The sequence below is a fragment of the Triplophysa dalaica genome, chromosome 14, assembly GCF_015846415.1.
Source record: "Triplophysa dalaica isolate WHDGS20190420 chromosome 14, ASM1584641v1, whole genome shotgun sequence".
NCBI classification, from domain to species: domain Eukaryota; kingdom Metazoa; phylum Chordata; class Actinopteri; order Cypriniformes; family Nemacheilidae; genus Triplophysa; species Triplophysa dalaica.
In genome coordinates this window covers 21,745,779-21,769,858 of record NC_079555.1, presented here as the reverse complement: position 1 = coordinate 21,769,858, position 24,080 = coordinate 21,745,779, and the positions used below count along the sequence as shown (strand labels likewise).

Here is a 24,080-nt window from a genome sequence, read left to right as displayed (position 1 = left end):
CAAATAAAAATAACATTTTCACCAAACTTTAATGGCTCACAGTACATTTTCTGTAAAGAATATATGGACAAGCAATATGTCCAATCAAAGAACAGAGTCTCAGCTTTTAAACAAAAGAAACCGTATTCTTCGATCTTCATTTGTTCTTTTTTTATAAATCCGTAGATGTGGGTAGGTTTCTTCAAAAATGCATCAGATTGATTAAACAGATAATTAACATTTTTTGTTAAAGATTCCGCCCAGATTACACTCAGAACAATCATTAAAAAAAGATAAGAAATATACGTTCTAGGTTCTGGGATTCTGTACTTTTTCCCAAAGGTGTGTAACAGCGCCACCTGCTGTACAACACTACAAACACTGATTGCCGTAATAACTTGTCTTTGGCGGGGAACCGTTTTTTTTTTTTAAATGACGAGATAACTCGTCAATGGCGGTGAAAGAGTTAATGTAAAAAGAACAAGTAACAGAAGAAAATATTTAAAAAAATAAAGGCAGGATATACGACTCCTATCACTTAACGTCCCTCTCTTATAATCATTTTCCTCTCATGTAATACCTAATAGTGTTATAATAATCAAAACAGGCTTGACTCCTAAGCTTGATCAAAGCTTTATAATTTGCAAAACAAATAATAACATAACTGTAATTATATGATTATTGTTGTTATTATCATTACTGTTATTATTGCCTTCTCTCATAAAAAGATTTACCGCTAAGTTAGTTAGTTAGCTCTAGATGGAGAACAGTCACCTCTCTCCTGCTCCGGGATGTTTTCTTTATAAATGCTCCAGCACGCAGGTTGTGCTGCCGTGAAAGTTTCATCTTGTATGCATTGCACACAACCTCATTTTTGTTTTCAATTTGGTAAAGCTTGTCCCTACCCGATCTGTCCCGGAAACACGATTTGTTCCGCGCATGCGCAAAAGTGCGTCTACTTTTGGCCGAAACAATTTACGGCAGTTAAAAAAAAGAAAAGTAGTTACACAACTCGTATCAAACAGGAAATAATTTTTTTAATAAACACTTAATTGAAAATTGCACTTAACATCAAAAGACAATAAAAAAAATACAATTTGTAATGGTTTGGAGAAATGTGAATAAATGAAGAGGGATAGGCTACACTGCTCTTTTAAGAGCGGAAAATAGTAATTTTTTTTATTACTTTTGATACTTTTTTATTTTCATTTTTAATACCAATGAAAATACAATATAACCTGATATGTGTCATCATGAGAAATATTTTTTATTTATAAATATTTTTATATATATAGAAAAACGAGTGGGGGGCACGGTGGCTTAGTGGTTAGCACGTTCGCCTCACACCTCCAGGGTTGCGGGTTCGATTCCCGCTTCCGACTTGTGTGTGTGGAGTTTGCATGTTCTCCCCGTGCCTCGGGGGTTTCCTCCGGGTACTCCGGTTTCCTCCCCTGGTCCAAAGACATGCATGGTAGGTTGATTGGCATCTCTGGAAAAATTGTCCGTAGGGTGTGAGTGTGAGTGTGTGAATGAGTGAGTGTGTGTGCCCTGCGATGGGTTGGCACTCCATCCAGGGTGTATCCTGCCTTGATGCCCGATGACTCCTGAGATAGGCGCAGGCTCCCCGTGACCCGAGGTAGTTCGGATAAGCGGTAGAAAATGGAATGGAATATAGAAAAACGAATATACAATATTCTCACGGTTAATACGTTCCGGAAACACGATTTGCATGCACGAAAGTGCGTCTACTTCCGGCCAAAACAATTTACGGCAGTTTTAAAAAGAAAGGAGTTTGATACAATTGTTTAATAAACTGAAAATTTCACTTAACATCAAAAGACATTAAACAAATTACAATTTGTAATAGTTTTGAGAAATGTACTGAACGAGGGATAGGCTACACTACCCTTTTAAGAGCGGAAATAGTCTTTTTTTTAAATAATTTTGATACTATTTTATTTTTGAATACCATTGAAAATAAATTATAAAAAAATGATATGTGTAATGAGTGAGAAATATTTTTTATTTATCAAATATTTTTTATAATAGAAAAACGAAGAGACAATAGTTTTTATTAGCGATTCTCTTTTTTGGTAAAATATGTCACGGTTAATATGTGGCACAAATTGTTACCCCAATTGAATAATTTAAAAAATCTAACTTAATAGTTTACATTTGTTTGACTATTATAAGTAAATTGAATGAATTTAGAAAATTCTGTGTGTTGACAGAATACAAATATAGACATTTGTTAAAGTACGCTAAAGTATGTACAGCATAACTTTACTTTACATAATAAAACACACACTTTACTAAATGGTATCTAACACATGTAAACTATTAAGTTAGATTTTTTTTATTATTCAATTGGGGTAACACTTTGTGCCACATATTAACCGTAAAAATAAAATTGTAATTCGTTTATTGTCTTTTGATGTTACGTGCAATTTTCAATAAAGAGTTTATAAAAATATATATTGGAACGAGTTGTGTCAAACTACTTTTTTTTAACTGCCGTAAATTGTTTATGCCGGAAGTAGATGCACTTTCGCGCATGCGCGGAACAAATCGTGTTTCCGGGACGGATCGGGTAGCGACACTTCCCCATAATTCACGCTGTGTGTCCTTCTACTGCGATAGCATTTGGGAAGGCTGCATTACACTCTAGCGCTACAGTGCCGTAGCGGTCAGATTGAGATACTGCAGGCCCTTAAATTAGGTCCCGTAATCAAACGACTACTCGACAACAAGAATATTTGTCGACAATTTTTATTGTGTCGACTAATCGTTTCAGCCCTAGCTTGATTATTGTCAATATCTGAATTGTGTGAAATCTTATTCCTCTCTCTATTCTTGTCTGTAACATTATATCAGCCAGGAGGGGGGCGTATTTCTCCCAGGACTGCCACCTCGGATCTCCAGAAATAGAGCTGGAGTTCATTGGAAGTCCTTTTTAGAGATCGTGTGTTGTCATAAGTCATATTCAAATATTCTTTTTGTGGAAGCTTGAATTTGACTACACCGTCATCAGGCATAACAAAGGTTGATCTCTTGTTTTTTATTTACATGAATGCATCCAGCAGACACTTTTATCCAAAGCAACTTACAGTGCATTCAATCTATACATCTTATACAGATGTGTGTTCTCTGGGAAATCCATCCTACAACCTTTGTGCTTCAAAGGCAATGCTCGACCACTGAGCCCAAGGAACACTCCTGATGTATATGTATTTTTTTCGGGCACAATCTTTCATGTTTAGGCATTTTTCAGCCCATAGCTGTTGAAAGGAGGCTGACTTTTAAATAACATGAAGTGATTCTCACAACACATCCCCGCTCTTACGTCTCTCTGAGAACCCTGATTCTGATTGGTCAACAGTGGTATTCGGATTCATATATTTTGTGACATTTTGATTAATATTGGTCGTTCTGCCTTTATTGTTGTATTTTAAAAACACCACATGAAGGAAGACAATCTATTAAAAATGGCAAAAAACCTCATTTGAAAGGTTGTGATTCAGTTGGACTTCAATACAGTAAGAGGCAGTAGAGAAGAGTGATTCAGGAGGGATTCTCTGCAGGGGTTTCAGGGCTTTCATAGTTTCATCTGTCTATGGAGGAACCAGCGGGATCAAGAAGAGCCTCATCGCACGTAAATAAAAGAGCGATGAAATAGTAAAGGTTTTCATTTGGAGCAGGTTTCTAAAGAATTGAAAGAGCTTTTTAGTCAGTTATGAAATGTAAAGTGAGTTATCGAGCACATATTTAACATTAACCCATCATGTGACAGTGTGTGTATGATATCACATGATGTCTAAAGAGAAAACATCTCTCTGTTTGTGTGAATGTATGGAGACGTCAACCCAGATGAACGATCGCACCACTTCACAACCGGGGAAAGTTTTGGAGCTGTATATTTCTCGAGAGATATATTTGCCTAATTGTATGAACAAATTGAAACAAAAGTCTGTAAAAAGCTCTATAAATCTTTTACAGCCGCTCTGAGGATAACTCCTTTACAAAACATAAGCAGTTTGTTTTAAAATAAGAAGTTGATCATGCCGTGTCACAAGGAGAGAGCATGTGTTTTCTGACTCTCTTCTGGTGAGTCATGGACTAGAGAGGTGGGTGGTCTCAGAGAGTTATACGGTGGGTGTTATAAAGAGACTCATACCCGAGCCCTCTTTCTGTAGTGCTTATAATTATACAGCCATTTCTCTTTTATTCAAAGCTATTCAAATCCAGCACGTGATGAGAGGTGAGGGTAACTATTATATATCACAGACAGAGGAGATCAAAAAGGAGTTCGACCGCTGGTCCAGAGTTCTTCTTCCACATGAAATGAACAAATCTTTCTTTTGAAGCCCTTCTCTTTAATGATTTAATCCAAGGATGAGGCAAACAGTTTGGTAAATCATTACAGATGAGAATGTTATAGTGTGCTGACCGGTAAGAGGCTTGGATGTGATGTGCCCTTACATTTGTCTGTCATTGGTCTGGATGTGGTTCTCTCTTCTGTACACACTGCGTGTGTTGGGGATTTTCTCATCTTTGTCTATTTTCTTTACTATATCTTTGCCGTCTTCTGCAGCCATATTTGAACCGTAAAGGCGATGGTGTGGGATCGCTAGCACACACAGGCTATTCAAAATCATCTTGTTGAAAATCAACGGACTAAATTAGACAATCTTAAAGTCATCAAATTATACGCTTTTAGAACATATCAAAGTAATTGAATCCTTCTATTTAATATTTCTAAAATTGCTTGACAATGTCAAAATTAAACTTTTCCGACTTCAATTCCATGGATATTCCTTATTTAGCTCAAAAGACAGTTTGCAATGAAAAACACCTTTTTAGCAGATTGTTGCACATGCAGACTGGCAAGTATCTCTCTGCACAAAGCCCCTCCCGCTGACCATCATCAACCTTTTTCAGTTATTCCTGTCGCTAGATCGGTCATATTGAACATTGCATTCCCCTCGTTCATACAATGGTACTGTCTGTTTAACACCAGAAGTCTTTAGAGAACCAACGACCTCCAGTCAAACACGGACCAGTCAGAGTAAGTTCAAATGACAAAAGGACACTCGAGGGAGTTGATAAGGAATGTTTAATGACAGAGAATAGTGCTACACTCTGGGGTCACATTTTTCTCCTGTATGATCAAACCTATACATGCTCAGAAACAGGATCTGTAAAGTCCAAGCACAGGATCATGGGACATCTAAGTCGATACAAAAAGACATAAGACCAAAGACGACCAAAACCCCAAAGTTTATTCACAATCGTACGACTGCACTTCACGTACGTATTGATTTTGGCTTGCGTTCCGTTCAACAAAGATACGTGCCGCTTAACTGTTCCAATCTTCGCCGGCTCTTACAGAAACCCTAGGCTTGAATTGCTAGGCCATTCTTAAAGGGTGGGTAGGCTGATTTTCATACAGTGCATTGTCATTTAAAACGTTCCTGCAGATGCTCACAAAAGGGCAGGTCTACCGGGCACCTTAAGGGATTTACCTCAGACGATCACCCGGTATGCAGTGTTTCTTGACCAGGGTGGGATTTTAACTAGCGTCTTGGTGCCCATCCCTACAGGTTGGGTTACAATCACATGATCAAGTTATCATGAAAAACCGATCATTCCCACAATAAACATAAAACACACAAAAGTTTCATAAAAGCCATCAGTTCAACTCTCAGAAGGCCGATGGAGCTGATCTGAGAAAGCGTGAACCGGAGGCTGGGTTAAAGTACGCCCTCATCCAGGAGTTTGTTTATCCCGTCGCAGATCTTCCTGAGGTTGAGTCTGTAGTCTTCAGAAGGGCCGTACAGCTCGGTGAGGAAATCCACGTGTGCAAAGTGGTTGAAAACGTGGTCGATGCGGCCGTGGGAGCGCGTCGTCAAGTGATGCTCCACCAGCTCGTGGAGATGGTCCCTACACTCCATCAGCAAGTCGGAAAGAATGCCGCGGTCAAATGTGTACTCCACCTCGTAAAAGCTCACCACCGTCATGGCCGCCTGGTTCATCTTTTTCTTGAAGCGCTCCACAGTCTCCATCTCCTCATGGCTGAACTGGTGATTACGGTAGAGAATGCCGATCTTTAGAGCGATCTTGATGACGTCTTTAATGATCTTGTGGGCCTCCTTTTTGCTCTTGGTGTACTCACGACTGGCCTTGTAGAGTTCGTCCAGAATCTCACTGCTGGTGTCGTCAGTGAGGAGGTTTGCCACAGTGGCCATCTTACTCAAGATCTTCTTTTGGGCCTGAAGCGCCAAACTCTTGGAGTTGAAACTCTCCTGACCTTTGAAGAGAAGAATGCAAAGTCAATAGATTTGTTTTTCCAAGTAAACACTTGTGCTTTTAAAATAAAACAAAATAAATGATGTAGTCATCAAATGGAATGCAGAACTGAAGGGATAAAAATCTTTCTGATATAAAAGATTTAAAGCTTTACTTGAAACATATCTAGAAGTTGCATCCCTTTGCTGCTCATTTCTCCTTCCTCAGACACATTTAGGGCCCCATCGTACACTCAAGTATTTTTGAAAGTTTCAGACCGATGCAGTTCCCATTTTCCCGTCCTGTGCTGTGTTGTTTAAATAGCAAATGCATTTGCGCTCATTTGTGCACCCATGGGCGTGCTGGGATAAAAAAGTGTAAAAATGTTGCCGTTGCTATTTTGAGGAACTGAAAACAAACTAAACTCAAACCTATATATATATATATATATTTTTTTTTTTACGGAGCGCGTTAGTAGAAAATGCGCCTCTGGGCAGGTCCACAACATGTTAACACTTTATTTATTACACAAAGGGAAGTGGAGCAGCTCACTAACATGCCAAATATAAAAATAAATGGATTACAATGTAAAAGATGATTATTGTGTACATAAAGAAAAAAATCCGGCTGGTCCTGCAGATGGTCTGCTTGTGCACTTTAACCTCATGCAAGAGCAGATACGTTTCCTCTCGGGAGAAGTGTCCAGTCTTTCCTCTTGCAGATTCCGCCGTGTAAATAAGGAAGCCGGCATGGTGCAAGCGCAACTGGCACATAAAGGGAATGAGAGATGAGACTCTGATTGGTTTACTGCACGTTACGCCCCAAAAACACCCATTACTCATTAAGGGAATCGGGACAAACCATTTAGACCATGGTACTCGGGTACGCCGAAGTGGATTCGCACATGCCCTTTGTGCACCTGTGCTGTGCGCTTCAGACAATGCGCTTAGAATGGAATGCAACATTTGTACTTTATTTCATGAAACCTGTGGTCATCTACTACCCACATATGTAAAGTAAAAATGCAATATTAGACAAAAGTGTTCCAGATGTTTTTCCAAGACACTACTTTAGGTTTGTTGGTTTGTAAGTGAAAAAATGCCAGTGGTTTATAAGTTCACATTCGTTTATTTGCTAGTTAGTTTTACATGGCTAGTAAATGTGATGAACAGTGTTGTTCCCTTCACTCAGTCACTCTACTGTAATGAACTTAAATTTTGCTTCAAAGAAGTCACACAAACAGCACAAAAATATGATGTTAGTGCTGAGCGTCATTGTGTTTGGTTTGTTTTGTTTTGTAATGTAATACATGGTGGCTCACTGCCTAATGGATTGTGCTAATATAAACACAAGCTGTTTGCTCTGACTGAAGAGTCACATTTAGCACAGTTCTCCTCTGAATCTTTACTTGGCTAAACATCACACCGTACATTGATGTTACTGTAAATAGACCCAGAAAACAATCGCTGTGTGTTTTTGTGAGTACACTACACTGCGTCCTCAGGAAGAACACACACATTCAGTTTTGGACTCTTCTAAGAGAGCGCTTTATGCTCGTGGAAATCTTCCTCTTTTTGGTTTTCATTGAATTGTTGATGTATATTTTCTCATGAGTTATGCACTTCAGGAGGTTTTATCAAAAGCTACCTATCTAAACATCATAGTATCATTCTGTATGTGATTTCTTAAGTTGTTTTTTTACTATGTGGTTGTTATGTAAGGTATTTAGTTACATTTTTTATACTTTAAATTAAAAGTGTAGAGGGGAATCAATATTGTGCATAACCACCGGCATGAGGTGAAGCCACTGGATGTGTTTGTTCAACCGACAGAGGCCATCAGTGACTGACCACTGATCTAGAACTGCTCTATTTTTTTCATTATATAATATATAAAGCCCTTTTTTACAACCGAGTATTCAGAGAGCTGTGTATTTACATTAATGCATTAGCAAGATGAACTAAAAACACATTTTTACAGCATCTTTGTTTATGTAAATTACAGTAATACGTATACGACGTTTGATTTGAAACCTTTTTAGTAAAATAAGAGGAATTAAGATGAACACATTTTATAAATGTTTTGTTTATTGTTAGTCCCCGTTGTTAACTAATGTCAACAAATACATTGCCAATCATTTTATTTAAAAATGTGACCCTGGTCTTTTGGGTCAATTTAAGAAAAAAAGATTGATATGTCACCTATGACAGCTGAATAAATAACTTTCTATTGATGTATAGTTTGTTAGGATTGGACAATATTTAAAACTCTTGAAGCTGAGGGTGCAAAAAAATCTGATTTAAAGTTGTCCAAATGAGGTCCTCAGGGCTTTGTTTAGCATCTCTCTCTCTCTCTCTCTCTCTCTCTCTTTCTCTAATGATGTAAACCTGTGCCACCTGATCTACTGACCCGCTGCACACGCGCCTGTGTTATCAGGATCATGAAGATCACCAACAGAGGGAATGACAAAGCCGTGTTCTCAATATATGAAATGCATTTATGGACAGATGATGACTGTGTGTGTATATTAGACACTGTGTTCCCTGTGTTTAGTTTGTTTTGAGCTCACTGTGTTCTCTTGTATTCTCTGCAGACTGTGTGTGTTTGTTGTTATGTCCATGTGCTGTAAGGCGAGGTTGTGATCTTCAGAAGTGTGATGGCACTTAAGACACTCTTAAAAATGAATAAATGTTCTTACATTACATCACAATGTACCAAGTGAAGAGGAATCTGCAAAAAAATGATGTCAGGGCTCTAACACATCTAAATTGTATTCATTTAAATGACACAGACACACTTTTGTCAAATGTCTTTTTTAGTACAAACATTTCACAAATAAACTGTAAAGACAAATAAACCTTTTAAAGAAGGTGTTTGTACAGTAGATGAAGTCACTGTTACCTCCATGTGTGAATACATGTTCTCATTTAAATGCACCTCAGGATGAAAATGATGTGGCTGATCTAAGATAAAGGACACACGTTTCCTTTTTCACTCGAAAAATGTTTTGAATATTTTTAACGATACAAAGAACTTAACGGGGACGTGAGCAAACAACATCATCTCATTACTGCCTGAGAGACACAATGGTGTTATTCTCATTTGACCTGCGCTGTAATGGATAAACTTGCATTATTGTTACGTCCATGTTTAAAAGTAATGTCATATTTGTGTTGGTTTCATAGAGCGAACACATGGCTGATAATGTGAATAATAACGAAAGTAGTGATCCCCGGGGGATCCTGCACCCATAATCCTCCTGTCAAAGGGGTGTTATGTGATGGTGACAGTGAGAGAACTGCTAATGACTGTCACAACATCACACTTAAATTCACCTGACAGCCTCACAGGGAGATGTGTGTGTTCAGGTTTATCTATTTAACTTGACAAGTCCTCATGAGGATGAGAAAACTCTCATACACATTGATGCACATTCATCATTAATCACTCAAAAGGATGTTTATTTGATCATTTATATTTGACAATGTACAGTTTGTACTGTATAAAAATTCCCTATAGAACACACGTGCGAGTGTAAGACAGACATCATTCTAGGTTGATTTGAGTCTTATAGTGATGTGTGTTGTGTCTCTAGAGAGTTTTCTGTAAATTTAATCAGCAAAGTCTGTGTCGTCACATTAAACATCTGACCAATGAACAGACCAGCCAGGAGAAACTATATAATATATCATGTTCATGTAATTTAGTTGACCTTACTATGGTTCTACTGCACTGTAACCTTAATAACCGCATTAACGCATCTACTGCACTGTAACTTTCATAACTGCATTAACTCATCTACTGCACTGTAACTTTCATAACTGCATTAACTCATCTACTGCACTGTAACTTTCATAACTGCATTAACTCATCTACTGCACTGTAACTTTCATAACTGCATTAACGCATCTACTGCACTGTAACTTTCATAACTGCATTAACTCATCTACTGCACTGTAACTTTCATAACTGCATTACCTCATCTACTGCACTGTAACTTTCATAACTGCATTAACTCATCTACTGCACTGTAACTTTCATAACTGCATTAACTCATCTACTGCACTGTAACTTTCATAACTGCATTAACGCATCTACTGCACTGTAACTTTCATAACTGCATTAACTCATCTACTGCACTGTAACTTTCATAACTGCATTAACTCATCTACTGCACTGTAACTTTCATAACTGCATTAACGCATCTACTGCACTGTAACTTTCATAACTGCATTAACTCATCTACTGCACTGTAACTTTCATAACTGCATTAACTCATCTACTGCACTGTAACTTCAATAACTGCACCAACTTCTCTACTGCACTGTAACTCATCTATTGCATAACTGCATCTATTGCACAACTAACTGCATCTACTCATCTATTGCACTATAACTTCAATAACTGCATTAACTCATCTACTGCACTGTAATTTCAATATCTGCACTAACTCATCTACTGCACTGTAACTTTCATAACTGCATTAACTCATCTACTGCACTGTAACTTTCATAACTGCATTAACGCATCTACTGCACTGTAACTTTCATAACTGCATTACCTCATCTACTGCACTGTAACTTTCATAACTGCATTAACTCATCTACTGCACTGTAACTTTCATAACTGCATTAACTCATCTACTGCACTGTAACTTTCATAACTGCATTAACGCATCTACTGCACTGTAACTTTCATAACTGCATTAACTCATCTACTGCACTGTAACTTTCATAACTGCATTAACTCATCTACTGCACTGTAACTTTCATAACTGCATTAACGCATCTACTGCACTGTAACTTTCATAACTGCATTAACTCATCTACTGCACTGTAACTTTCATAACTGCATTAACTCATCTACTGCACTGTAACTTCAATAACTGCACCAACTTCTCTACTGCACTGTAACTTCAATAACTGCACCAACTTCTCTACTGCACTGTAACTCATCTATTGCATAACTGCATCTATTGCACAACTAACTGCATCTACTCATCTATTGCACTATAACTTCAATAACTGCATTAACTCATCTACTGCACTGTAATTTCAATAACTGCACTAACTCATCTACTGCACTGTAACTTCAATAACTGCATTAACTCATCTACTGCACTGTAACTTCAATAACTGCATTAACTCATCTACTGCACTGTACCTTTAATAACCGCATCAACTCATCTACTGCACTGTAAATGTATAACTGCATCTACTCATGTATTGCACTATAACTTCAATAACTGCATTAACTCATCTACTGCACTGTAACTTCAATATCTGCACTAACTCATCTACTGCACTGTAACTTCAATATCTGCACTAACTCATCTACTGCACTGTAACTTCAATATCTGCACTAACTCATCTACTGCACTGTAACTTCAATAACTGCATTAACTCATCTACTGCACTGTACCTTTAATAACCGCATCAACTCATCTACTGCACTGTAACTTTAATAGCTAATGTCTGTAACTAATGCACACTCAAGTCACCTGCACTACTGTATAGTCTATATTGTTATCTGTTCATAACCACCTGTACATTCATTTTCACAGTATATAGTCTCTGTTTATATTGTTCATAGTACATACCGACTGTCACATTTTCATAGTACATGCCCATTTTATAGTATTTTCCTAATATTGTATTCTGTATTATTTACACTGTATATCCTGCACTTGCTAATTGCACTTCTGGTTAGACCTAAACTACATTTCGTTACACTGTACTTGTATATGTGTAATGACAATAAAGTTGAATCTAATCTAATCTTCTGTTAGAAATCAGATTTCAGAGGTCTTTCAGCATGTAATTGCGGTTAAATGAAGACTGCTTTCCTTTTTCTTTGCTTTTCCAAATAACCCAACGGATTTGAGCAACAGTGCAGCTGTTTGTGTTTACTCACGAGATCAAACTCAAATGCTCTCGTGTCAAAATACATTCATGAAACTCAACCTCAACAACTTCTATGATTGTTTACTTTAATGCTAGTGTAGACATTATCATTTGCCGAGTTATTATCTATGACACTTTTATTAAGTGTTTCTCTTTGCCCACTCGCACCGATAATCACAGATTCACGCTTTAACTTCTGTTTATAGCTGTTGATACACTTCCAGCTGGATTAAAGGGACAGTTAAACGTTAAACAAATCAAACTTTGTTTTCAGTAGGAAAAAGAACGACACGACTTAAAGACACATTTTATTACTCAGACAGGGAAATAAAAATCAATCCTGACTGATAAGGCTCTCAGGGACTGTGAACGTAAGCGCAGATACGTTCACCTTATACGGTGATGAAGGCATGGATATTTGTATTTCTGTCCAGTTGACATAATTTGGGTTATATTAGTCTGTGTTGTGTAATGCAGCTCATACAGAGAACTCATAATCGTGAACTTTACTGCTGGTCTAAGATGATGTTTCTATCATGGTCTGGATGTGAATTCCTGATGTGTGTGTGATTCAGTGTTTCTCTGGGACAGTACAAACCTCCTCCTCCACAATCTTTTTCATTTTTCACTCTTTGATTCAGCCCTGATGTATTGACTTGTGACCTTCTTTATTCTATTTTTACTTCGTGTGTATGCGTGTGTGTGTGTGTGTGTGTGCATGTGTGAGGGTGTGAAGTTGTCAGCTGTGATCTTTCTCAAACGCTGAAGGATTCATTAAAAAGGTGTTGAAAACACACAACACTGGACACAAACACATGTGAACACCACCCCCCCCCCAAAAAAAACTAATTTTAACACAATTTTTTTTTATTTTACATAAACAAATATTGTTGTGAATGTGTGTGGGTGGTGTTTTGTTTGGATTATGAATATTTTGAATGTTGCTCTCGGTCTAATGTTTACAAATGATGTGGTTGTGCATGTCCCATAAGCTCGCCAATGAATGAGGAAATACAACATCATGTTGTCAGAGGAATAAACAGTTAAACTAGTTGGGAGATAAGAGTTGGTGTTTCAGGTGTTTAGACAGGAAGTGTTATTTTTAAAGCAAGCAAAGATAAAAGCAAACATGTATAAGAGAAGATAAGAGCACTCCGTACACAATAAGAATTCAGAACGTTTTTCAGAAAAGAAGACACACGGTCAGTTCTCTCGCTCTCTCTCTGATGTCTGAAAGCACCTTCAGTGTGGCCTCCTGAAGGACTTTAAGAACATCAAATCAGCCTCTAATTCACAACACACCCTAAACCATAAAAACACACACAAACTGATTTTGAAAGCTGGAATCCCAGTCATAGTTTTAGTTTGGAAACTCATTCATGTGGGTTTTACAGTCAGTAAAACAAACAAGAGTATTCTCTATTACAAAATGTTCATGAAAATGATTGTGTGTTATAGAGACAATGCCACCATCATGGACAGGGTAAGACTGGCTTGTAAACACTTACAAATCAACAGCGAAACTGCACAATTAATTTCTCAACAGATTTCAATCTCAATGGACTATCCTGGAGTACAAATGCTGTCACGATCTACTTTTTATTGTCAAATCTTTTGTCATAAGGGACTTTGAGATGAGCTGTGAAATGTAAACATTATTGCGCTCCCCCATTCCTCCCCAATGTGACGTCACTGTTGACACATCACATGTCTGTACAGTACATGGTTAAACATATGCGACATAGAAGAGACCAATCACAATTCAGTTTACACACTGATAGAAGACAGTGGACCAAATTCAATTCTGTGTGTCGTGTGATGCGATCACAAAGAATCACGTCGTGTTTGATGTTTTCTGTAGTGTAATGAGGAGGAAGATATTGGACCAATGAGATTTCATGGTAGGAGTGGCTCCCCAATGTGACATCATTTGGTGATTTATCCTGAATGGAGATGACAAAGCTGATATAACTGTATTATATAACTGTATAACTTCATTATTTAGGGTTTAAAAGAGAACACGTGTGCTGTGATAAAGTGTGTGGACGTCATCGGTTGTGTGTGGTGGGATCAGCATCAACCCATTACTCCTGTGAAGAGCTGTCAACATTCAAAAGACACACACACTCAACAACACACTTCATTCTTTCCATACCGCCAACAATGATGGGATAGAAAATGAGTCAAATCTGAAAGGAAAAGAGAGCAGGGGAAAGAGTGAGCCATGATGAAGAGAGAGAGAGAGAGTTGGAAAAAATGATTGACCTGCTCAGCTTCTGGCCTGATGAAAGAGCAAAGCTTCTTATGCAATGGAACCCAATAAAAGACAGACTCATAAGTCTAGATGTAATAATTGAAAAATAATAAGATCTCTGTTGTTCTCAATAGTTTCCAGATCAAATGGTGTCAAGTACGCCATCCACTTTCATTTTAAAGCTTTTTTCATCCTTAATCTCAACATTTGTTTCATTTTCCATCGACTCTATTTTTCCCTAAACAATTCACAAGTCACAAACTTTATGTGACAACAGCTGATGATGTGACCAGTGAGGCAAAAATGAAGCTCCTGTTTTTTTGTCCTTGCAGGACACACAGATGATGTGGATTGTGGACTATTCGCAAATGCAAACACACACGGTTTCCATGTTTTAAAAAGAGACATTCCATAGACGTGATGGTTTTTATACTGTACAAACTGTATATCATATTCCCCACCCCTAAACCTAACAATCACACTGCTCTTTAAGATTTTCATAAAAAAATATTCTGTATGATTTATAAGCTTGTTTACTCATGGGGACCAAAAAATGTCCCCACAAGGACAAGGAATTTGGATATTTCCATCTTTGTGGGGACATTTATCCCCATACCGTAGGGTTTACCATGTACTCTCACACATTAACAGAAACTCTGATTTTAATCAATACCTGCTGCTCAGACTTACCACACTTCTGTTTAATTCAATTTATTTGTACCGCAGAAGAGTGTCTGTTCTCTCAGGTGATTCACGTGTGTTCAGATCTGTGATTAGGCAGCTGACTTAGAAGCTGTCTATGTAGACAGTGAGGCAGCTCACATGATATCATCACATATTTCATTGTGATCTGATCTGAGATCACTCCAGCCTCGTGAAGACTTTGTCTGATTATATCGTATGTAGGTTAAAGTGTGTGTGCGTGTGTGTGTGTGTGTGTGTGTGTGTGCGTGTGTGCGTGTGTTGTGTTGTGTTTATGACACAAAGGTCAGATCTGTCTGTGAAACGCTGGATTTTGCCCTGTGGTGATTTGTTGAAATCAATTTATAGCGCAGATATCACTGATTGACTGACTGAATAAAGGTCATGTGGTAAAATCAGTCCAGATAAGGTGTTTTCAGGTCAGGCGTGTTGGGATGTTCATGTGTTTTCATCCAGAGAGATAAAGGCGAAGGGAATCTTATTTTACAAAGCATGCTGCCTTCTTTCTAAAACACAAATCTCATAATTTTAGTTCTACAGCAAACTCGCTCAACTATGTTTTGTTCTTAAGCGTCTGTAAATATTGATCTGCTTGTGTCTGTACAGTATAAATCACCCAAACTGTATGTTTTGTCTTGCCATCAGCATTTGGATTTTATCTTCGATTTTCATGTGTTCCTAAACTGGAATATAATGAGGGAATTTAATTCATGACTACATTGATCCGTGTGCTCGTGATTCTCTACATGAAATGAAATTTGGTGAATTAATAAATGAATTCATATTTTTTCTGGGATGCAATAGATGACCAACTATCCGGTATACTTCACTGAAACTGTACAACATAAAATCTGAATGACTCTCAAACATGACACTGTCCTCATTAGAGAGTTAATGCTGTGGGTAACTCTAGAAGCTGGTCAAGATGAACTACAGAAGATATGTCAATACAACGCAGGGCGCTGTGTAAATGAAGAGTCGGGTTCCTAAATCAATCAAACTACATTTGGTTTGTTTTGATTATAGCCATAACAACACAAAAATAAAGCTAACTAACACAATACATTTTTTTTTTTGAAACAGAGTTATCTCATTTGGGAAACAAACACTATTCATTGACGCCCCATTCATCTGCTGACGTGAGATGTGTCAGTGACAGTCTCCTCTGGGATTTTTCTTAGCTTGGTCAGTGTAAAGACAGAAAGAGCAGATGAATGAGTGGTTGACTGATGTGTCGTCCTCCAGAAAAGCAGTAGAAGAAGGCTGATTATATGGATTTAAGAGCCACCTTGGTCTGGCATATGTGTGCGTTTCCCAGACTCAGCACAAACTGCAGCTGGTTTTGCACCCGGCAGCTGATTTTTAAATGGTTTTGCATCCAGCCCAACAGATCTTTGCTATGTGAACCCTGATACTCAAATGTTCTGCTTCAGTGCGGATGGACATCTGACTCACTTCAGCGAGAAACAAACTTTGAAGCCGTTTATCTGATCTGCCAGAAGTCACGGTTCTCTTTTTAGATGAAAATAACGACATCTGCACCTCTCTGTCACGTGCACAGCAGTCATATACTAGTGAAGAGATCCAACAGACCTTCATTGTGTTTATGTAAACCTTTATTATTGGTCCTTAACCTCACACAAACCTGTTTACAAGATTAGATTGAATGTCAAACATGATGTGGCAAATTAAAGTTTGGGTATTTCTAGGAGGATTTTTTCACTCCCATATATTCCATTTGTTCTCTTGAGGCCATCCCTAAAAGCAGGTCTTTCAAGTTCAGTTTTGTGCTGCTGCATATAAAAACACATTTTTTAAAAATCACATTTACTGTGAGGGTACAGACAGTTTGTGCAGAAGTGAAGCTGACCGCATTGAGTAAGATCCTGTCCAGAAAATTTCTCATTCCCCATTGGCCCTGCCAGTTTTCCCATTACACTGTGTGTATGTGTGTGTGTGTGTTTCACTGTTGGCTCAATTTCACTCACAGCTCTCCAAATGGTTGCTTTTATAATTACAGAGCCCATATAGAATATGAATTCAGCATATGCATTTAGAGAGTGAAGCTGTGATGAGTGCGTGTGTCTTCTTTTTTCATTTTTACAGACTCTTAAAATAAAGATTTTAAAGTTGACAAGATGTAAGTGTAACCGGCGGACCTACTTGCACACGCTCGGAGTGGGCCTCCAACCTGTGCTCGATTCGGCATGTGAGACAGATGCCCTAACAGGGAGGATAAAGGCCACGACCTCTAGCATCTGTTGCTAGAGCATCTCTTGAGGTCGGGGAGTGAGGTTTACCTGCACAGCTCTCACACTAGATGGACTCCGTTACATTAGGATCAGCAACACACACAGACACACACAAAGAAGGGTTATGATAGCACTGGAACAACAACACACACTTGCATGTGACAAAACAAAGCATTTCAAACGGTTGTATGCCACATTATAGCCACAGAACATCATTACATGCACATTTCATTTAAAAAATTCGTTTTTAATGTTATTTTAATGTTAGCATATTAAATTGACATATTACACTGAACACCCTGCAGGAGTATTTACAGTCATAGGGTACCAGTGAGGGGTTGTGTGACCATGAATGTTGCCATGAGCACTGCAGTGTTTCTAAAGCTGCACAAATGTTCTTCAAACAGACTGCTTACTGTATGTGTGTGTCGAAATACACAAACGTTTGTGAGAACTATGTTCATTTCATCTAACCAATCTCTATACTAGTGTTGTAGTCGAGACCACCAAAACGGAGACCAAGAAAAGACCAAGACCAGAGTCCTGTAGGCAAGCATTCATGACTTGAAACTGATACTGGCTTCAACCGGTAGCCAGTGGAGAGAGATGAAAAGGGGAGTCACATGAGCCCTTTTGAGCTGTTGGAAGACAAGGCATGCTGCTGCGTTCCGAACCAGCTGAAGTGGTTTGATAGCCTTTGCAGGAAGACCAGCAAGGAGAGCATTGCAGTAGTCCAACCTTGAGATCATCAGGGCCTGGACAAGGAGATGTGCCGCATGCTCAGTGAGATAGGGTCTGATCTTTCTAATGTTGAATAAGGCATATCGGCATGACCGTGTTGTCTTTGCAATGTGATCATTGAAGAACAGCTGGTCTTCAAATATGACTCTGAGGTTCCTGGCTGTTTTGGAAGAAGTGATTGTGGTATTGCCAAGATGGATGGTGAGATCGTGTTGCACCGTGGGGTGTGCTGGAAACACAAGTTTCTGGGTGAAACAAGATGTAGATCTGGGTGTCATCAGCAAAACAGTGATACGAGAAGCCATGTGCCCGTATGATGGGTCCCAAGGATGTACTGAATATGGAAAAAGCAGTGATCCAAGCACTGATCCCTGAGGGAACCCAGTGATGAGCAGTGGACAGCGAGCCCCTTCATGACACCCTGGAGGATCTGCTGGAGAGGTTGGATTTGAAGTAGCGAAGAGGAGATTCCTAGCGATGACAGGGTTGCTAGCAGTATCTGGTGATTGACAGTGTCAAACGCTGCAGAAAGGTCTAGCAGAATCAGAACCGAGGATTTAGATTCTGCCTTGGCTTAAACGACTTGAATGGGCCACGGATCAAACAGCGATCAACTAGCTTGGTGCTTTTAAGTGCAAAATTATAATGTCAAGCCGTAATGAGCGGCTTACGGCAAAACTTAATGTGACTTCAATACCAACGGAACAAAAACGCTAACATCTTAGCAATCAGTCAACGAATAATTAAATAAACAAGCTCAAATAATTGTAAATATAACAGGCAACAGTCCAGTTCAACAGTTAAAAACAAGGTAACTAGCAGTCTCATTCACAACTGTAGCCTTGTGACGACAATTCGCTTCTCCACTAAAGTATACTATAGTAAACATCTAAAATTGTAGAACTTAGCATCACTGTTTATGTGTAATGTTATTTATATTTAATAAAGTTTTAAATCTGACCTCTCTACTGTGGACAGAGAGCCCAATTCCTTCAAAAAGGCAAACCTACACTTCTACAATTCCTTAACTCTTAATCTTTCCAATCAACACATAGATTATCTAGTTATTACGACTGTTATTCTGATTTTCACAATTTTCATTCTTGAAAATCAGCTGTACAGTATTAGGATACTGTAATACATCTCTATAAAAGGGAAGGAAGGAGTCGGGAACCGGCAAACATTTAACAAGTTTTAATATAAATAATAACAGCCGGCGGCACCTCACAAAACATAAGTTCGGGCCCCGTCCTCTCTCTTCGACGGTCTGGTCGCTCGTTCCTTTTATATGCTCCCAATCTCCTACGTTTTCTCCTACTTTTTCTAACTAAATATAAATGCTATGCTGGATTTTCAGAAACTGTCAATTATTAAATTGAAGTATAAGTGTCCCTAGAGAAAATAAAGTTACTGAAATGTATTTCACGCTAAGTATACTGCAAGTCCATTTACATCGTAAGTACTTAATAAAAATACACTTCGATTGTATTTGTGGTATAGTAAATTGGTCAACTTAAAGTCTGCTAAATGGGAAAAACTAATTTTGTAGTTAATATACTTATATTGTGCAGAAATAAGTCAAATTAGAGTGAAACTAGTGCAAATATACTTCAGGTACACTAAATGTCTGGCATTGAAAGACTGATTTGATGTCAAAGGTGACATTAGAACACATTTTTATGAAAACACGGGCTTGATATGAAGGAATGTGCTTTGTGTATAAGTAGTACTCCAAATAAAGTTGAATTATATTTCATATCAGTCAATCGTGCCAGTTAATATGTTTGTCACAATATGTTATTAGTATGAAATAAATGTATTTTAAAATAATAGGGATCTCATTTAATTTAGGTATGTTATTATTTTAAATATTGTTATCAGAACTGGAAACATGATAGGTTCTGGTTCTGGCATACTGTGTTATCTGAATACTTTGTGGTGACTCCCAGTTAAAGGCCGAACAGACAGTGTTTACTTGATTTGAGCAGTCTGCTGTATATCATTCCTCTGCTAAATGAGAGAACGCTGAAGGGAAAATAACGTATACAGTCACTAATGCTTTTATCCATTATTAAATGTGAAAGTGGAAAAATATTCCCCTGTTTCAGCACAAATTCTCCCTCGCTCCTCTCGCCGCTGCATGAAAGTTCAAAAGATGATTGTGTTTGGGTGCCAGGAAACTCAGAAGAGCGTTTGCAGAGTTCTTTTCTGCACTTCCACACACACACTCATGCTGCGAGGAGGAGAAAACTCTCTCGGCGCTGGAATCTCTGGTCTTTTATCTTTTGGTGGGGTTCATTTTCCTCTGGCAGGGTTTGGAAGCAGAAACAGAGAGGTTTTTTCTTCATGCCAGTCTGCAGATGGTCTCTCTTTCTCTCTCTGCAGTGCGCTTCCATGGGTTTCAATGTTCCTAAGAGATCTATAGGCTATGGCAGATACTACTTGATGACCTAATGGCTTCTGTTTGTTATTTTATGAATCAGAAGGATGTTCGCTATCCCCTCAAACACATGTGTGCTAGTCAATGGACTGTTTCTGGTTGCTTTCCTCGTGATGTACCCGCCATTACAGACGGCTCAGGTCAGTCCTGCAAAGGCACTCGTGTTGTTCTTTATATGAACATTGTAAGTGTAATGAAGTCTGGCTTCAATTATCACTCATCCCTCTCTCACGCACACTTATTTCTCCTAAAACGGCAGCGTTTATGTTTTTAAAGATAAAGACCAAGGCTTGCTGACACGACAAACACTCACACAAACCTGTGTCATTTCTCCAGGAATAGAGCGTAAAGATGGACACAAGTCCAAGGAAAGAGCTTTGATTACTAAAACACACACACACATGAGGCAAAGCAAACATTTCAGCATAATCCACAGAAAACTGCTGGCTTCTGGAAAAAACAGACATTCTGTGTGTGCAGCTTTGAATATTCCCTGCTGACTTCTGTTAACACGCACAGACAGATTCACCAGACAGTGATGATATTCAATCACCTGCTTCTTCAGTTCAATCTCTCATCAAACATGTCTGAAACTCAACTGCACATTCCCATGAAAATCTCCTACTGTATCTGAACGAGACTACCACATTTTATCTCTCACGCTTTACTTGTCTGTACTTTTTCCCCTGTACTTTTTATTTCCATAATTTGAGGACAAACATCTGCAACTAAGTTAATAATTAAAGGAGACAGATCTAAAAACTCAAAATCTTGTCATATGCTATGAAAGAGCAAGTTCTGTTTCATTTCAAATGTGGCTCTGTGTCATGTCTTTAATCTATTGTGCAGATTGTCATTATGAGTAGACCATGTGTGTGTGTGGGAAGGGTAAACCCTACGGTATGGGGACAAAATGAAATTTTTTTGGTCCCCATGAGGAAACAAGCTTCTAAATCATAAATGTTTTTTAAATCTAAAAGAGAAGAAAGTTTTGTGTGATTGTTAGGTTTAGGAGTGTTAGAGAATATGATATACAGTTTGTACAGTATAAATACAATTGTGTCTATGGAACGTCCCCATAAAACATGGAACCGTGTGTGTGTAGGATGGAAAAGATGCGTCCATCTTTCATCCTACTGCCAAACACACATTCTTTATTCCTGACTCTCATGCAAGCTTATCTCATGATTTGTCTATTTGCATAAAGTTCCCTTCACTTATGCTGGAAACTTCCTGCTGCCCTCCTCTGGAGTCTGACCGCATTCACGTAGCGTAAAGAATAAAGAATGATGGACAACATGAAGGAAGTCAAAATGTGGTCAACGTGAGGTTCCCTTTGGATTTTGGCTCAAATGCATCATCTGCTGTATACTGTGACCACACTATAGATAGACAGCTTGCTAACAATTTCAGTCAAAAATGTGCTATTTTCATTGCGAGAAAACATACAATATGCATGAAATGGTTATACTATACACATAAATATGGAAAACCGACAAGGCATGCAGCTGATGTGAAGAAATACTAGTCAAATTCTCTTCGCACAACAGCAGTCCTCTCAGACAGTACAGTATGTGTGTACACTCGCTACAAAAAAAATGTTGGGTTATTTTAATCCATCGTTAGGTCAAATATGGACAAACCCAACTTAGGTTAATTAACTTAATTTATAACCCAACGGTTGGGTTGAGATATCTATATTAACAGCCAGTGGAACAGAAACAGATAATATCGTTATCAGGGTTTGTGTGTGCAGTTTAAATCAGATGGTCGGTGGATGGACTTGTGTTGGGTGGTCTGTCGTCTGAGTCTAAAACTAGAAGAATAAAGTAGATCAGCCAGTGGAAGAACAGAAAGATGAAAGAGGCTCTCTGAAGATCTTGAGCCAAATCTCACAGTAGCTGAAAACCTCCAACCTTCCCTCAGAGCCTCATTCACAGAGTGGCTTTAAAAACCCAAGACACACACACACACACAACTGACACCCATGTTTCATCAGCAGTGAATAAACTTTAAGCTCGGCTAATATGACGGGAGATCTTTCAGCGTGAGGGAAAGAGACTTTCAAACAGCTGTTTGTGTTTTAAAGGAAAAGGTTTTGGAGCGACTTAAGGAAAAACCTCGATCATTCTCAGGAAAATGGCTTCTTTAAGAATGATTTGAGGTGAAACCTTTCTAAGTCACATAAGGCTCTTTAAAGACGTTTAATCGTTTTGATGGAAACTTTTTGTTCCTCCAAGGCTCTCTTGAAAATACTAAACCAACGACTAAATGTTGTCTGCAATTTCCTTAATCAGAATGTTATCAACCAGAGCCAAATTGTATTGCCAACGACCTGCTTCCTTGATAGGTCAGACGTTTCTAGTTATGTTTCTTTGAAATGTCAATTTACTTTCACTTCTCGAAAAACTCCTTAGGAGAAGCAAAACTAAACAAAGCTGAGATGGTTGTGGACATACAGAAAGTGTATCAAATGACCGTGCATCACAGAAAACTGAGTTAAAAGGGAAATCTCAGTATTCTGATCGCAGACATTATTGAAATCTCTTCTAGCAGGCAAATACGAGAATGGCATTACATTGGCGTCCGGAAGAAACAGCTGAGATCTGTCATTTGACTAAAAGTCTTTCGGCGTGACCGCTGTATTTTATAATCACAAGCAAACGGTCTGCTTCTTTCTTTACCTCTATCACCTGTCACTTTGCTTTTACCACCGACAGTCGAGTCGTATCATTATCAGCTCAAATCTGTGAACCTTTGGAATCTCAGCATTGTGCTTGACATCTCATCCAGATCAAGTCCTCGGATGTGTTAATGAGAGAGACACAGAGAGAGAAACACTGAATTTATGTCTTACCTGGAGAGAGTTCTCCCTCACTCTGATCTCCAGAATCCGAGTCCATCTCTCTGCTCTCGTGTGAAAAGTGTTTTCTCCAGCACCAGCCGTCCGTGTTCAGAATATAAGAGGCACAATGAGAGGGCACTGTTTGGCCAGCTCCTCTTTTCCCCCTGTGCAGTGAGACTGCCTTCTTTTACTGACACACACTACGGCTCTTCCACTTTCTCCTTTCGCTCGCTTCCTTCCCCTCTCTCTCTCTCTCTCTCTCTCTCTCTCTTTCTCTCCTCCCCCTCTATCCTCAGCTCAGACATTGTGATGCCTACAAAAACATTAAGAGTGGAAACTCTGTGCTTCTGTACCACCACCACCATCTATCTCTCTCTCTCTCTCTCTCTCTGGGAGTTGATCTCACGCCTATTTTTTCCATCACTTGGTGGTATTTTCAAGACACTTTTCTTGATACAAGGATCTGTTTTACCAAAACAATACTGTGTAAACAGAATTTTTGGAATTGTTATTTTAGTGTAGAAGTTGTTCTGAAAAACATGCTTCATGTGCATATTATTTTTATCTCCAGGTGTTTGTTTCAATTGGTTTATTTAATGGCTCTGTGGACACTTTTCAATATTCTCCCGAACTTAAAGCCGAAAATAAGGCAGTATGGGCAATGTTCCTGTGTGCTGTT

The 24,080-nt window shown here is 38.6% G+C and overlaps 1 protein-coding gene across 1 annotated transcript; it reads right to left on the bottom strand.

Annotated features, from left to right (window-relative positions):
• Positions 1 to 5,078: 5,078 nt before the first annotated feature.
• On the bottom strand, positions 5,079 to 23,702 carry tnfaip8l3 (tumor necrosis factor, alpha-induced protein 8-like 3). Its single transcript, XM_056766263.1, has 2 exons — positions 23,414 to 23,702; positions 5,079 to 6,286 (listed from the first exon to the last, which is right to left on the bottom strand). The coding sequence occupies exons 1-2, from the start codon at positions 23,457 to 23,459 to the stop codon at positions 5,730 to 5,732; spliced, it is 603 nt and encodes a 200-aa protein (XP_056622241.1). The 5' UTR covers positions 23,460 to 23,702; the 3' UTR covers positions 5,079 to 5,729.
• Between the last annotated feature and the right edge of the window lie 378 nt (positions 23,703 to 24,080).